Source organism: Littorina saxatilis, linkage group LG17, assembly GCF_037325665.1.
Source record: "Littorina saxatilis isolate snail1 linkage group LG17, US_GU_Lsax_2.0, whole genome shotgun sequence".
In the NCBI taxonomy this organism is placed as follows: Eukaryota; Metazoa; Mollusca; class Gastropoda; order Littorinimorpha; family Littorinidae; genus Littorina; species Littorina saxatilis.
This window is the reverse complement of record NC_090261.1, coordinates 442,053-459,648: the sequence shown is the minus strand read 5'-3', so window position 1 is coordinate 459,648 and position 17,596 is coordinate 442,053. Positions and strand designations below refer to the sequence as shown.

The following is a 17,596-nucleotide window of genomic DNA, read 5'->3' as shown; positions in this document are numbered from 1 at the left end:
CTCCCTTCTCAATGGAGATGTAACAAAACAAAGCAATGCTAAAACAAAAGTATCACGAAACTCTAAACTCAAACATAAAGTTATTAATTTCTGCTCTTCATGCAAGGTATAATAAAATATTGAAACAAAGAAAACAAGTAAATTGTCAACTGTCTCTTTCCTTTCTTCCAGAATGAAAGAAAATAACTAAACTGTTCTGAGAAAAACAAAGAAAACAAGTAAATTGTCAACTGTCTCTTTCCTTTTCTTCCTGAACGATTTTGATTTTGCAATGACTTCACACTGTCTTGATTGTTTGTTTCTGTGTTCGAATACAGATTGTGACTGCATTGTTGCCAACATCGGTCAGTGTCAATGTGATCAAGTGTCAACATATTTTGGATTTGGCTTCACAACTCTTCCACAGCGCGTCACCGTGGGTTGTGTGAGAGTATCCTCGAACTGGACCTTGGGCTGACTGGGTACTGAAGGAGGCATCAGATCAGGGCTGGCTGGGTACTGAAGGAGGCATCAGATCGGGGCTGGCTGGGTACTGAAGGAGGCATCAGATCAGGGCTGACTGGGTACTGAAGGAGGCATCAGATCAGGGCTGACTGGGTACTGAAGGAGGCATCAGATCAGGGCTGGCTGGCAATGCTGGTGGCGCAGGATGTGGAGGTGACAGAGATTTGGAAGAGAGGGTTGTGGGTGACACGGGGCGAAGTGGGGTGGTAGAGATTCTCCTGGGCACTTGTGGCATGGGAGGGGTTGGGTTAGTTGCTGTGGGATGAACAGTAACTGAGTGCCGAAGAGTTGCCTGTGGCAGAGGACATGAGTCTAGCTGCCTCTGTTCATTGTTCGAAGCGCTGTCGTTAGAGATGGTCCACTGCGGTCTGGGTTCACGGACAGGCAGGAGATGTTGTCTGTTGCGGACATAGTCTGCGCCGTCGGATGTGACGACATACGACCGAGGGCTGCCGCGGGCGGACTTCACAACAGCAAGCTTCTGAAATCCTTTTTTAGTTTGCATGCGCACCACTTCACTGGGTCTCAGTGGTCTTTGGTCTTTTGCTGACTTGTCGTGATGACATTTCTGCTGCTGACGGGCGGGTTTTAACTGCTTTGAGACGGAGGTGGTGTTCAAGGGCTTGGGTCTCAAGAGCTTTGTTGAGGTTGGCAGGGTGGTGCGGCTGCGTCGGGATAGTAGGCGCTGTGCCGGTGACCGCATGGCGTCTCTTGGGGTGTTGCGCAAGTTCAGAAGACCTAGCATCATGTCGGAACCGTCTTTCTTGCTTTTGTTTAGCAACTGCTTGGCCTGTTTGACAGTGTTTTCAGCCAGGCCATTGGAATTTGGGTAGTAAGGGCTGATGGTGGTGTGTACGAAGTTCCATTCTTTTGCGAATTGTTTAAATTCGTGACTGACGAACTGACTGCCATTGTCGGTCATGAGTTTTTCTGGGATGCCGTGAGTCGCGAAGAGGCGTTTCATTTTGCCAATGACTGAGCGTGAAGTGCTGTCAGGCAAAGAGTCCACTTCAAACCATCCAGAGTACAAGTCAACGACAACTAGGTACTGGTGGTTGTTCCAGTCAAACAGGTCGGCAGCAACGGTTGACCATGGAAGCTCAGGAACAGGATGGTTGATGAGAGGTTGTTTCTGCAGGTGGGCTTTGTTGCTGTTACAGGAGGAGCATTGTGAGACAGCGTGCTCAATGTCTTGGCGCATTCTTGGCCAGAAGACGATGTCACTACATGTAGCGAGTTTTCTGGTGCGCTCAACTCCCATGTGGCCTTTGTGTAGGACAGCAACATATGTTGACCGTAGCGTTGGCGGAACCACTGCCCGCTGTCCTTTCAGGATGCCATTTTCAATCACCAATTCGTCGCGGAAAGAAAAGTAAGGTTTGAGCTCAGGCGGCACACTACGCTCGTGTGCAGGCCAACCTTCTGTGATGAACTTTGCTAGTTTCTGCATGGTCGCGTCAGCCAGTGTTTCTGGTTTCAGCATCTGAAAGAGCTCGTGAAGCGAAAGCAACAGGGGACTCGTTCTGGAGACATGCTGCACCAAGTCCTCTTTTGGAAGTATCCACAGACAAAACCACAGGCTTTGCAGGGTCAAAGAATTTCAGCACTGGAGGATTCGCAAGGTCCTCTTTCAGTCGGTCAAACGCCTGCTGGTGCATTTCAGTCCAGTTCCACACAACGTCATTGTGCAGAAGTTCGCGCAATATGGATGTCTTCTCGCTGTAGTCCTTGATGAACTTGCTCAAATAGTTCGTCATGCCGAGGAAACGTTGAAGCGCAGCTTGGTTCTCCGGTGGCGGCATGTTCCGGATAGCATCAGTTTTTTCAGTGTCAGGCTTCAGACCATCCTCCGTGAATCTGTGTCCAACAAAAGACACGCTCTTTGCTCGAAACTTGCATTTGCTGAGGTTCAACTTCAGTCCGATCTGACGCGCTCTCTCCAGAATCTTTCTCAGGTTTGCATCATGTTCCTCCATGGTTGAGCCCCAAATCAGAATATCGTCGACGATGATTGCGCATGGGTAGCCCTCAAACAGTCTTTCCATAGCCTGCTGAAAGACTTCTGAGGCTGTGTTGATGCCAAAAGGCATGCGAAGGAACCTGTACCTCCCAAAGGGAGTGCTGAATGTGGTTCGCAGTGAGGAGTGTTTGTCCATCCGGATTTGCCAAAATCCAGCCTTTGCGTCTAGGGTTGAGAAGACTTTTGCGTTGCCGATGCGTGATGCTACGTCGTCTGCTGTACGCATGGGATAGTGTGGTCGTTGAAGAGATTTATTGAGGTCTCTGGGATCCAAGCAAATTCGGACGTCACCATTTTTTTTTTTATTTGCAACCATTTGCGAAACCCATTCTGTGGGCTCAGTTTCGCGCACTATGACGCCTTTCATGATCAAGTTTTCCAGCACTTCTTTGACCTTCGTCTCCATGGCCTGAGGAATCTTGCGTGCTGGTTTGACTACTGGAGCGACGGTGGGGTCTACTCTCATGACGTACTTGGGTGGAAGTGTCCCTAGCTTGTCGTCATCTAACAGGTCCCGAAACTCTGTAGTAATCTGTGCATGAAGCTGAGTTTTGTCCTCGTTCTTGAGCTCGTACACCGATTTGTCAAGCTCAATGAGCTGTAGACGGAGGGCATCATTTAAACCAAGGATGGGGGTGGCCAGTCGATCAATGACTTGAAACGTTATCATCTGCATCGTATCGCCGATCCTGCAGTGAAGATCAACGGTGCCCAGAGTGGAGAAACGATCGCCACCATAAGCCACAAGGTTCACCGCATTTGACTTGTTGATCTTTTCAGTCGTTTTCACTTTCTGAAAATGTGACAGCGGAAGGACGTTGCATTTTGCTCCGGTGTCAATTTTCAGTCTAATGTTGCGTGCATTTATGGTTGCTGTGCAGTGTATTTCACTTTGATGCTGTGTCTGCATGACGGCGTGGACCTCCCAATCTTCAGTAGCATCTTCCTCGTCATCAACAACATTCACGTTCTGACTTGCTTGTCGCCTTTGAGTCCGGCTTGACTTACATACTTGCGCAAAGTGGTTCATCTTAGAACAGACCGAGCACTTTTTTCCAAGTGGGGGGCAAAGTTCTTTATTTCGTGCATGGCTGCGGCCGCAGTACAAACATGGCCTTGAGTTGTTCTGCGATGGTTGAGATTTGTGAGTGACAGCATTCACTTCATGGCTCTGTGACATCTGCGTGCTGTGTTTCTCTGCACTGTCGTGGATGTGGCACATGGACTGCCTTGTAAAGTGTCAAGTCTTTCTCTTTCAACAACTGTTTTCTCAGAGAGTCTGATCTCAATCCACAGACAATTCTATCACGAATGAGAGAGTCCTTCAAAGCTGCGAATTCACAGGTGTCAGCCATGATCTTCAGTGATGTGATGAAGCTCTGTACAGGCTCAGATTCTCCTTGAAATCTGGTGTTGAACCTGTGTCGTTCAATTATGACATTAGTCAATGGATCACAAAGTTCGTGGAACTTCGCTTTCAGCACTGCCACACTCTCTGGATTCTCGGCAGCCTGAATGACGTCACCATCGTTATTCTTCACCTCAGGCGCATAGGTGAAGGTCTTTGCTTTTTCAATAGCTTCTCTCCCTGCAAGATTCAACAGTATGTATGATCTAGTGCGATCGTTTGTATTGCCATGCGCTGCCTCGATATAGATGTCAAATTCAGTTTGAAAATGTCTCCAGTTTTCGGCAACGTTGCCGTCAAATGATAGTGGGTCCGGCTTTCGTAAGTATTCCATGACTCGGATTCAGATCTAAATCTTAACCACTGCGCCACACACTTGACTTTAAAATAATGTTCTGCCAACTACGTGTCCCACAGGCACTCGTCACGATCGGGTCGGGATCAAAGTGGGCGGGGCCTGTGCGCTCTCAGTACTACTACTATTACAAGGTAAAACTCTCTTCGTTGCTCTAGACCGAACGGAAGTAGTGAAGTTATCAGAAACCGAGATTGCAGCAGACGACAGACAGGTTGCGCATGTTTTCTGCACATGTGACCCCGTGACCAGGCATAATTAAAAAGTTGTCAGCGGCGTTCGTCAGTCGATCTGTCTGTTCACCGCCAACTTTCCTATTCCTTGATTCTTCTTGCAACTTCCAGATAATGGGATGCAAACATAAATTTAGATTGTCTCATCCTTGTGATGGAGTTGGAAATCATGGATTCACCAGAGAAAATATATAGCTGATTCGGCCAGTGTGACCAGTGCATCAAGTCTTCGGATAGTTTTCGAAAACTGGAAAATCTGTTTTGTCAGGGATTGTGGTTGTGTTTCAACCACGAGCAGAGATGAGAGAATTGTTTGTTTACTGCCGATGAACTCATTCAAAGCCTGTTGTTGAACGTCACGAAACATATGACCCAAGGTATTGACCATGTTCTGCTGAAGACGTAACGGAGTCCACATGTGAAGGTGAGCGAATTTTCGAATAGATAATCCCAAACACATGTATCCCCAACCCTTCAGCAGGTTATTTGAAAGAGAGAGAGAGAGAGAGAGAGAGAGAGAGAGAGAGAGAGAGAGAGAGAGAGAGAGAGAGAGAGAGAGAGAGAGAGAGAGAGAGAGATTGGGTAGCGTGGGTATGGCAGCTCACTCATTCAAGTAGATCTCAAACTCAGTCTGTGCACCTAGTTCAGTTGTAATTTAGATCTAACGACCAGAAGCAAATGACAAGTTAGGGGATTTTATGTTTCCTCTCTCAGATTGATGTGATTTTTAAAAGCGAAGGGGAGGGGTAAATCCGTTTTAAATTGTAATTTAAAGATTCATAGCTGAATATGGAAGCAGCAATTATCGAGTGATACCAACTACAGATTATATTTCATCAGGTTTACACATCAGTTGTCCAGTCACACAATTTCGGCTATCGGGTGTAGATCTACATTATGAATCAGAAGTTAATTATTTGACACATAATTTTAAGGGTATTGGCACTTTTGCAGGTGGAGTATTCTACATTGATGACTGATACAGTATAGACCGGATGTATAAAACACCGGATGTATGAAAGTCTGGATGTATGAAAGGGGTAGGCAGGGTCCCGGCAGAAGCTACTCTTTGTTATTACTTAGAATTTTCCGGTTGTATGAAAATCGGATGTATAAAAGTCCGGTTGTATGAAAGCAAATCTCTGGTCCCGAGCAGCACAAATGCGTTGTTGCAAGACCGGTTGTAAGAAAACGAAAGTAGACCCAAGTCACCAAATGAGGATGCCCTGAAAACTTCCCCACCAACTGATTTTTATCCAGATTCTATGGCTGTCAACGAGTTGTTCTGTTTAATTTGTTTCTCCATTCAATCATTTTTTTAACCTGTTACAAATTCGTCACGAAGACCCATAAAATCCCCGAAGGCATTTGTGTTACATTTATAACCAGAGACATTGGTCATGGATGTGAATCAGTTGTTATCTGTTTATGTTGTTGTATTTTATGTTGTTGTATTTTATTTTGTTGTATTTTATGTTGTTGTTTTTATGTTCTTGTTGTTGTTTTTACATTTAGTCAAGTTTTGACTAAATGTTTTAACGTAGAGGGGGGAATCGAGACGAGGGTTGTGGTGTATGTGTGTGTGTGTGTGTGTGTGTGTGTGTGTCTGTGTGTGTGTGTGTGTGTGTAGAGCGATTCAGACCAAACTACTGGACCGATCTTAATGAAATTTGACATGAGAGTTCCTGGGAATGATATCCCCGGACGTTTTTTTCTTTTTTTCGATAAATACTTTTGATGACGTCATATCCGGCTTTTTGTAAAAGTTGAGGCGGCACTGTCACACCCTCATTTTTCAATCAAATTGATTGAAATTTTGGCCCAGCAATCTTCGACGAAGGCCGGTGTTCGGTATTGCATTTCAGCTTGGTGGCTTAAAAATTAATTGATGACTTTGGTCATTAAAAATCTGAAAATTGTAAAACAACATTTTTTTATAAAACGATCCAAATTTACGTTCATTTTATTTTTCATCATTTTTTGATTCCAAAACCATATAAATATGTTATATTTGGATTAAAAACAAGCTCTGAAAATTAAAAATATAAAAATTATTATTAAAATTCAATTTCCGAAATCGTTTTAAAAACTATTTCATCTTATTCCTTGTCGGTTCCTGATTCCAAAAACATATAGATATGATATGTTTGGATTAAAAACACGCTCAGAAAGTTAAAACGAAGAGAGGTACAGTAAAGCGTGCTATGAAGCACAGCACAACCGAGCCAAACAGGCTCGTCACTTTCACTACCTTTTGCACAAGCGGCGGACTACGTTCAGTTTCATTCTGTGAGTTCCACAGCTTGACTAAATGTAGTAATTTCGCCTCACGCGACTTGTTATGTTCTTGTTGTTGTTGTTGTTGATTTTATCCATTAAACTGATTTTATGTTGAACTCCATTAATAATCTGTTTTGTTTGTCTATTCAGTCATTTTAGCCTGTTATAAATTTGTCATGACTGAAGAGCCATAATAGCCCAGGAAGGCATTTTTTTGTACAATTAAAACCAGAGGCATTGGTCGTGGGTGTGACTCAGTTTTTATATTTAGTCAAGTTTTGACTAAATATTTTAACATCGAGGGGGAATCGAAACGAGGGTCGTGGTGTATGTGCGTATGTGTGTGTGTGCGTGCGTGTGTGTGTGTGTGTGTGTAGAGCGATTCAGACTAAACTACAGGACCGATCTTTATGAAATTTGACATGAGAGTTCCTGGGTATGAAATCTCGGAACGTTTTTTTCATTTTTTTGATAAATGTCTTTGATGACGTCATATCCGGCTTTTCGTGAAAGTTGAGGCGGCACTGTCACGCCCTCATTTTTCAACCAAATTGGTTGAAATTTTGGTCAAGTACTCTTCGACGAAGCCCGGGGTTCGGTATTGCATTTCAGCTTGGTGGCTTAAAAATTAATTAATGACTTTGGTCATTAAAAATCTGAAAATTGTAAAAAAAAATAAAAAATTATAAAACGATCCAAATTTACGTTTATCTTATTCTCCATCATTTGCTGATTCCAAAAACATATAAATATGTTATATTCGGATTAAAAACAAGCTCTGAAAATTAAATATATAAAAATTATTATCAAATTTTTTTTTCGAAATCAATTTAAAAACACTTTCATCTTATTCCTTGTCGGTTCCTGATTCCAAAAATATATAGATATGATATGTTTGGATTAAAAACACGCTCAGAAAGTTAAAACGAAGAGAGGTACAGAAAAGCGTGCTATGCAGCATAGCGTAACCACTACCCCGCTCTTCTTGTCAATTTCACTGCCTATGCCGTGAGCGGTGGACCACGAGTATACGGTCTTGCTGCGTTGCATTGCGTTCAGTTTCATTCTGTGAGTTCGACAGCTACTTGACTAAATATTGTATTTTCGCCTTACGCGACTTGTTTTTTTATGTTGTTGTTCTTGTTTTAATCCGTTAAACTGGTTTTAAGTTTAACTCACGTTTTTGTATTCAGTGCGCGCGCGTGTGTGTGTGTGTTATAAATGTGTGCGTTTTGGAGACAGAGAGAGAGAGAGAGAGAGAGAGAGAGAGAGAGAGGGAGGGAGAGAGAGAGAGAACTCAGAAAATGTTATTTGCTACGCCAACGGTCATTACAAAGCTTCCACGACCAAAAACATTGTCAAAAGCGCAAAAGGGTTGTGGAGGGAACACACACAATACAGTTGAGCCACACACAAACACACACACACACACACACACACACACACACACGTGCGCGCGAGCGCACGCACGTACGCGCACACACACACACGGGGGGGGGGGGGTGGGGGTGGGGGTAAGGGGCGGAGAGAGCACGGCCTTATGCAAAGCAGAACAGTTCCTTACACAAACAGTTGCTCTTTCTATCGGTTGTCCTGACTGTGTCAGTGTATGTAAGTACATGTACTTTTCCACTTGTTATTCACAAACCTTTTCTTCTAGCAAGGATATGTATCAAAACATTTAAACATAAAAAAAACAAATAAATACAAAAATGATATGAAAAAAACCCTGCTTTTATCAAGTAACAGACGCGTGGCCGGATGTATGAAAGTCAATCTTCAATATTTTCATACATCCGGTTAACCGGATTTAGTAAAGACCGGATGTATGAAAGACAAAAAGTGGGTCCCGACGACTTTCTTACATCCGGTCTCGACTGTAGTGCTGGAACAGCAAATTGCAGAAGAACTTTACAAGAAGCCTCATATCCAGTGGAGCTACAGACGTAACAAAGAGACATCCGTTTACACAGCGGATGCTTGGGGAACTGCATGCAGGCCGAACACGGAAAACCCGAGGCGACATGCATGAGCAGAACTAATCTCTTGAGGAATAACAACAGAAGGTCAACTCTTCATCTCTGAGTAAGTTCAGACACCTATTCTTCAATGGTTTAATTAGGACATGTTATCAGAAAATACAAGATCATCTGTGTGTGTGTGTGTGTGTGTGTGTGTGTGTGTGTGTGTGTGTGTGTGTGTTATCTAGTGATACATTTTTATTTTACATTTTTAGTTAGACTTAGAGCTTTGACTATTTACACACTTCTAGGAATTGACTTTTAGACATGATTAATTACCTGATTTAGATTAATTACCTGTCTAATTACCATTTTGAGTTATGCACATGTTTGCGTTTTTGCAAAACAGCTTGTCTTCAGCTAGGTTGTTCTTCTTCTTGGTTGTGGTGGTGTTTGTTTGCTTGTTTCCTCTGTTTTTAGTTTTGTTTCTTTTAATATTTGAGAAACTCTGTGTGATAAGAGAGTGAGTGTACTACGTACAAAAGCAAAACAAATAAGTAGATGGAGAGGTGAACGAAAAAAGCTGCAGTGTTTTGGCTTAAGGACTATACGCACTAATGATATTCTGAACTGTTTGTTTCAGTAACAGTCTGATGGACAAGAACTATACAGTGGAGAGGAAGTGGATTTATCTTAGCGGCCAACTTTTTCAAGATTTATCACAAAATTGTTTCAATCAGAGGGCCTCCAACATGTCAAAATGTACCGGACAGCAGGCTGATTAGCCAGTGGTCACAACAGTGCTTCAAATCAGAAAAAAAAAAGTGTGGACCAGTGAGAGAAAAAAAAACTTAGGCCTAAGAGCAACACTGCAGTTGACGATGTTTGGAAACAAATCTACTGAGGGTTTTATTGACCGCCGACCTTTAGGAACCTTAATTATGCCAAGGGATAATAATGTTCAGGCAAGTGATGAAAAGCCTCACAGTCCCGATACACATTTTCTGCAAATAAATATGACGCACTGTTCTTTCCAAAACCTGCACATCCAAACTTATGAGTACTACCATCATGTGTTAACTTTTTCAATCAGCAGTCAAACTATCATGCTGGCAGTGAATGTGGGCTCCCTCGTGCATATTTCCGACACCAACACTTTGACAAAATATGCACTTTATGATTATTGTTCACTATTATACGATCAACATGTGTGTGTGTTTTTTAGTTTAGTTTTTTTTTATCTCGGCTCACCATCCAGAAATAAAACTACTCCATAAACACTCACAGTCTTTTTCGGAAAATGTCTATTGAAAGACGAAAGAAGAGTGTATACTTGCATGTTTCTTGAATACAAGAATGAATGCTTGCATGTTGCTGTTGAATGTGTTCGTTCAACTTTAGCAGTATGATTCCAAACAGTATGTGTGTTTGTGTGTGTGTCGAAAGAAGTGTTGTAATAATTTTGAATGCAGATTATTAGTTAAGTGTGTCTTCCTCTATACTGTTGTTGCTAAATTGTATTGTTGTACATTGGTATGAATTAGTAACATATGGAGGTGTTTAATGAAAGATTTAATTTGAAATAAATATATATGAAGGATCATGATATAATTACTCATGTGTGACTTCTTCAATGGTTTTGAAGTATGCACATGCAGGTATGAGATGTGGAATGATCCTGAGTATATGGCTTCTGAAAATAAAAATATAAATAAGAATATGTCTTGTGATGAACACCAGAACCTGTAAACAATTAGTTACTTTGTTGAAAAAAATGTGTGCATAAAATATGCAGCAGGAGGGTATTATCTGCTTAATTTTCAATCAATTCGATTAGCATTTTGATCAACTTATAATTGCACAGATGGGTCAAGCTCGGTTGCCCTACTCAGTACTGTACACAGATGTCACTGCACTTGGTGCTCTTTGTGTGCTAGCTAACTGGGAATCTAAGCCTGCAAATTAGATTATTTGGATGCAGAGTCTACTTCTTGAAAAGATAAATCCTAACTTCACTCTCCTTTACGTCCTCACAGGAAATTTTCCTTTTAGGGACGTGAGTTGATGATACGCTTTGCTATCGTTCTACATCAACAACCAACCCGTAACTGATGTGGATGGGAAACAAAATTTCTCTCTTTCCTCTCTATCTCCCTCCCTCTCTCTTATGGTGCGCAATTTTGGACAGACATTGAGAAAAGCTCCATAAAAATAACAGTCTTGAGCAACAAAAACAATATTAATCTTACTATTTCATTCAAGATTACACGTAACCAACCTTCTTATGTTTTCTCAAATCTACAACAGATCTACACGTCAGATTTCGCGCAATATTTTTCCTTCAGCCAATGAAGGCACAGCTTGTTGTCTTGGTTTGATTATAAGGGGAAGTAAGTCATACGTAACTTCCGTTCGGTCTAGAACAACGTGGGTTTTTGTGTGCCAAAATCCGTGCCGTTTTGCAAAATAACAGCCGTAGCAACGTCTAATTGGTATAAATCTGTAGCTGCCTGATAGTTTAATGTATACTTGATTTTATCATAGCCGTTGTTTTGCTTTGCTAAGCTGTGTATGGCAGGAATGCGAAGTTTGCCGACGAGGTCGAGAGAATCAGTATCATACCTTGTATAAACCATAAGAAAAGACCCCCCGTCCATCACAAGTGACAGCCATAGGCCACGCCCACCTCGTGACGAGTGCCTGTGTACGTGTCCACTCCCACACAGCTTGCGTATGTGTCGGGGACGGAAATAACGAATTGAACGAACAGCGCGTCGATTCGATTGTTTCAGTTCTTTGCAAAGATTCTACCTACTTGGTTGAAAATGAGCTGCACGATGTAGAGTTCGTGGATTCACCCCACTTCTGACACCATGTAAGGTTCTCATTCTTGCAAGGTAACATGCAGATAACTGGATTTGTTGAGAGCCTTTTAATCATAGCTTCTTTCAGATACTACAAGCATGGCTGCGGAGAGGAAGTGTCTTAATGACGCAACCCAACACAACAACTAATAAACAACTAATACAATCTACAGTTAGTTAACACGGCCATACACGTGAAAACACCCACTTATGTACGTGGAAGTTTGAGCTAATGAACGCGTAACAGGACTAGTGTTGGTCATTGTAACAGTATCTCCAGCTATAAGCGTTACCTTAGTCTGAGGTTGCCGTGGTATGATACTTTACTGAGTAACATGTCGTGTTACACGACTGATGTGTGATTGTGTTACACGGTGTGTGACATGAAGTGTGACTGTGTGCAGGAGACGTGGGGACTCGGTGGGGGTGCTGGAGATGGGCGGGGGGTCGCTGTGTGACTGTGTGACACGGTGTCTGACTGTGTGCAGGAGACGGAGGGACTCGGTGGGGTTACTGGAGATGGGTGGGGGGTCGCTGTGTGACTGTGTGACACGGTGTCTGACTGTGTGCAGGAGACGTGGGGACTCGGTGGGGGTGCTGGAGATGGGCGGGGGGTCGCTGTGTGACTGTGTGACACGGTGTCTGACTGTGTGCAGGAGACGGAGTGACTCGGTGGGGTTACTGGAGATGGGCGGGGGGTCGCTGCAGGTGGCCTTCCTGCCTGACGGGCCGCTGTACCAGGAGGAGTTCCAGGTGTACGTGGGGCGGCGCCGCTTTGACCTGTACGCCACGTCATACCTCACCTTCGGCACCACCTACATGACGGACAAGGTGCACCACGTGCTGCTCGGGGACCGGGAGGGCAACGAGACGGACACTGACCACCTCTACAGCCCCTGTGTGCTCAACGGTCAGTCTCCAACACTGTCTTCATTCTCCCTTCCTCTGCATTGGCCTCTGTCTCTCGTCTTATTCTCAGTCTTTGTTTGGGTCTCTGTCTGTCTGTCCGTCTGTCTGTCTCTTCCTCTCTCTCTCACTCCCTCCCTCCTTCTCTCTCTCTCTCTCTCTCTCTCTCTCTCTCTCTCTCTCTCTCTCTCTCTCTCTAACATTTTGCACTGAGAGAAAATGAAAGGTGCGTTGGGTGGCCGTAAGAAAAGCGAGCGAGGAAAGGAAGCAAGCAAGACGGCCAGGGGTGTCCCGGCGGCAGTGCGCTGTGAAGTAACATAACCATGTTAGTCATGTCGGCAACACAAATAAGCTGCCACCTTTTTCCTCCAGCCCCGGACAGGTGTTGACAGGTAGCATTGCTCTTTGCAAAGACGACGATCTGAAGCCACGGCGCCTGTGTATCTCCAATCAACTCCTCTCCCAAAGAAGAAGCAACAGGATTGGCTGTCTCCGTAACACTAATACACTATAACAGGTCTGGATACGAACCCTACCCCAAAGACAAACTAACAGACGTACTTTGTCTGCCACTTGGGGATGACTAACATGCTATGTGCCTTTCTTACCGCCACCTTTCCCCTCGTCAGCCAGTCAGCACCTGTCATTGATCAGGCATATCACAATCATTCCCAAACCCAGCGCATCTCAATGATCAAGCATACCACAATTTTTCACAAACCCAGCGCATCTCAATGATCAAGCATATCACAATTTTTCATAAACCCAGCGCATCTCAATGATCAAGCATACCACAATCTTTCACAAACCCAGCGCATCTCAATGATCAGCATATCACAATTTTTCACAAACCCAGCGCATCTCAATGATCAAGCATACCACAATTTTTCACAAACACAGCGCATCTCAATGATCAGTATATCACAATTTTTCACAAACCCAGCGCATCTCAAGATCAAGCATACCACAATATTTTACAAATCCAGCGCATCTCAATGATCAAGCGTATCACAGTCTTTCACAAACCCAGCGCATCTCAATGATCAAGCATATCACAATTTTTCACAAACCCAGCGCATCTCAATGATCAGCATATCACAATTTTTCACAAACCCAGCGCATCTCAACGATCAAGCATACCACAATTTTTCACAAACCCAGCGCATCTCAATGATCAAGCATATCACAATTTTTCACAAACCCAGCGCATCTCAATGATCAAGCATATCACAATCTTTCACAAACCCAGCGCATCTCAATGATCAAGCATACCACAATCTTTCACAAACCCAGCGCATCTCAATGATCAGCATATCACAATCTTTCACAAACCCAGCGCATCTCAATGATCAAGCATATCACAATCTTTCACAAACCCAGCGCATCTCAATGATCAAGCATATCACAATCTTTGACAAACCCAGCGCATCTCAATGATCAGCATATCACAATCTTTTACAAACCCAGCGCATCTCAAGATCAAGCATACCACAATCTTTCATACACGGCCTGAACGTGGATCTGAACACATCAAGTCGACGATAAAATCTACATCACGTAGCTACATCGAATATCCAGTTTGTCGTTGGCGTGGACTGGGTGGCCGAGTGGTAACGCACTTGCGCTCGGAAGCGAGAGGTTGCGAGTTCGACCCTGGGTCAGGGCGTTAGCAATTTTCTCCCCCCTTTCCTAACCTAGGTGGTGGGTTCAAGTGCTAGCCTTTCGGATGTGACGAAAAACCGAGGTCCCTTGGAATAATAGGCCGTGAAAAGTAGGATATGCGCCGAAATGGCTGCGATCTGCTGGTCGATGTGAATGCGTGATGTATTGTGTAAAAAAATATTCCATCTCACACGGCATAAATATATACCTGCGCCTTGAGTCCGAGTCTGGAGATACTCGCGCGATATAAGACTTCATATAATAATCATCTGGCGCGGCCGTACCTGTGGCCGAGGGAGGCATGACAGTGGGGGTAAAGGTATATAAAGCGAGTGAAGGCAGAGGTGATCATCAGGCTATGTGTATCTCCCGTCTCTCTCTCCACTCTCAGAGGTGTTCATCAGGCTGTGTGTATCTCCCGTCTCTCTCTCCACTCTCAGAGGTGTTCATCAGGCTGTGTGTATCTCCCGTCTCTCTCTCCACTCTCAGAGGTGTTCATCAGGCTGTGTGTATTTCCCGTCTCTCTCTCTCCACTCTCAGAGGTGTTCATCACGCTGTGTGTATTTCCCGTCTCTCTATACACTCTCTCTCTCTCTCTCTCTCTCTCTCTCTCTCTCTCTCTCTCTCTCTCTCTCTCTCTCTCTTGTTTACAATGAAGCAAAGCATGGCCAGGCTGTTTACTCGCCTTCACTCAGCCTCCTGCGTGTTGTGTACTGACCTTTAAACACCATCCTGAACTCAGGTAAAATGAGTTACTTCCCTTCGGGTCAGACCACTGAGCGATAGCGTGGACCGATGATTATCAGAATGCCAACTTGCCCCGCAAATCTCGCCACACACCCCAACCACCCCAGACATCCAACCACGCCAGACACCCAACCACGCCAGACACCCCAACCACCCCAGACACCCCCCCACCACGCCACCACAGTGCCAGGGAAGAAGCGAGTGTCGTGTTTGATTACCAAACAAACGTCGCGTGGCACATTTTTGTGGCGGCGTAATTGAGTGGCAGGTGTTAGTGGCAGGTATTAGTGGCAGGGTATTAGTGCGGTGAAGGTCTTACCTGCGGGGTGTTTACCGGTCTCTGCGGGCCCATCACCGCCCACACTGCTTACCGCCATTTCCCTGCGTCACGGGAGCCACCTTATAATTGTTTATCGTACTTTCGATTAATAGCGGTTTACAAGTAAGTTTTTATCCTCATCCAGCGGCGGTTGCATCTTGACTGCAGCTCCTTGCTGTTTAAAGGTGGTCCCTGTCTCAAGTTATTGGGGTACGTCAAACACGCCAATACCCCCTCCCTCCCTTCGTCTCCCCAGGCCGCTTACCCCAAGGGGTTGATAGGGCGTAAGTCATCAATGACTAACTTTCCACAATGACATGAAGGACGAAGCCAACTTGCGTTTAGCACATACACTAGCAGCCAGCAAGAACAAGTTGTACACTGGCGCAAACAAAAACTCTTATCGTTAGAGAGAGGAAAGGGGGTTTGGGGAAAAGAGAGAGATTAAGAAAGAACGACAGCGAGAGAGTGGGAGAGAGAGAGGGAAAGGGGTTTGTATGACGGCTTACTAGTGCCAAAACCTGGGGTTACCCATTATCACGTGATAATTACTAATTAACGCTGTGAGTTACTGTTTTCACTCGTTAGTTACTCATTTTCACGGGATAATTAGTAATTTTCACGGGAAAATGAATAATATTTAGTTTTGGCACTAGCAATCCGTCAGGAAGTGAGCCAAAACTAAAAATTAGTAATTAACAGGTGAAAGTTAGTAATTTTCCCGGGAAAATTAGTAATTAACACGTGAAAATGGTAATTACAATTATGAGGTTTTGGCACTAGTAAGCCCTATGACGGCTTACTAGTGCCAAAACCTGGGGTTACCCATTATCACGTGATAATTACTAATTAACGCTGTCCAGTTACTGTTTTCACCTGTTACTCATTTTCACGGGAAAATTACTAATTTTTAGTTTTGGCACTAGCAATCCGTCAGGAAGTGAGCCAAAACTAAAAATGAGTAATTAACAGGTGAAAGTTAGTAATGATTCCGGGAAAATTAGTAATAAACACGTGAAAATGGTAATTATCAAGGGAAAATTACTAATTTTCCCTTGATAATTACATTTATGAGGTTTTGGCACTAGTAAGCCGTCATAGGTTTGGGGAAAAGAGAGAGATTAAGAAAGAACGACAGCGAGAGAGAGTGGGAGAGAGAGAAGGAGAGGGAAAGAACGACAGCGAGAGAGTGGGAGAGAGAGAGGGAAAGGGGTTTGGGGAAAAGAGAGAGATTAAGAAAGAACGACAGCGAGAGAGAGTGGGAGAGAGAGAGGGAAAGGGGTTTGGGGAAAAGAGAGAGATTAAGAAAGAACGACAGCGCGAGAGAATGGGAGAGAGAGAAGGAGAGGGAAAGAACGACAGCGAGAGAGTGGGAGAGAGAGAGGGAAAGGGGTTTGGGGAAAAGAGAGAGATTAAGAAAGAACGACAGAGAGAGAGTGGGAGAGAGAGAGGGAAAGGGGTTTGGGGAAAAGAGAGAGATTAAGAAAGAACGACAGAGAGAGAGTGGGAGAAAGAGAGGGAAAGAGAGACAGAAAGAGGAGACATGGTGAATGTTTAATCACGACTGACAAAATAGAAAATATGAGAGAAAGTGCAATGGTTGCATGGTACACACGAGTAGGCTCTTTTCACTTAAAGTAATAGTTTAGTTCAAACTGGCTTATGAAGAAAGGCTGATGATGTGTATTTATTTTACAAACGGTGAATAGCCAAACCATATTCTTACATGTGTACTGATATCATGGAAATGAGGTCGGGTCAAACTTCAACCTGACACTGGCTGTTCTTGTTGTCCATAGACTTGTTTCCGGTGGTCATTGGCGAAGCAAAACACTGGGTGTTCCTGTTGTCCGTATACATGTACAGGTTCCCGGTTTCCATTGGCTAAGCTAGACACGTGGTGTGTTCAGGTGACACGGACGAGCTGCTTGCAGGCCACGTGACGGTGAAGGTGAAGGGCACTGGGGACCCGGCACGCTGTGAGTCCATGCTGCGAAACATCCTGCGCCCCGCCGTCTCCCGCTGCTCCCCCCGTCCCTGCGCCATCGGGGAGCGCTACCAGCCGCCTGTAGGCAACCTGTCGTTCTACGCCATCAGCGCCTTCGTGTACGCTCCCAGGTCTCTGGACGCCGTGGAGGATGGGGGCGTCCTCAACATCACCAAGCTCCGCCTCAACGCCTGGGACTACTGCGCGATGGTGAGTGATTTGCTGTTCTGTTATGACTTGACTGTAGTCTGCCACGCCCCTCTGTCAGTCTGTGACTGTAGTCTGCCACACCCCTCTGTCTGTGACTGTAGTCTGCCACACCCCTCTGTCTGTGACTGTAGTCTACCACA

General features: G+C 44.4%; 1 protein-coding gene across 3 annotated transcripts in view; it reads left to right on the top strand.

Annotated features, from left to right (window-relative positions):
* LOC138952809 (ectonucleoside triphosphate diphosphohydrolase 5-like) overlaps positions 1-17,596 on the top strand; it is a 77,795-nt gene that overhangs the window by 39,761 nt on the left and 20,438 nt on the right. For all 3 annotated transcript variants that reach the window (XM_070324542.1, XM_070324543.1, XM_070324544.1), the window contains 2 exons: positions 12,282-12,535; positions 17,170-17,456. In XM_070324542.1, the coding sequence (XP_070180643.1) occupies positions 12,282-12,535; positions 17,170-17,456 (541 nt within the window). The remainder of the gene's footprint in view (positions 1-12,281; positions 12,536-17,169; positions 17,457-17,596) is intronic.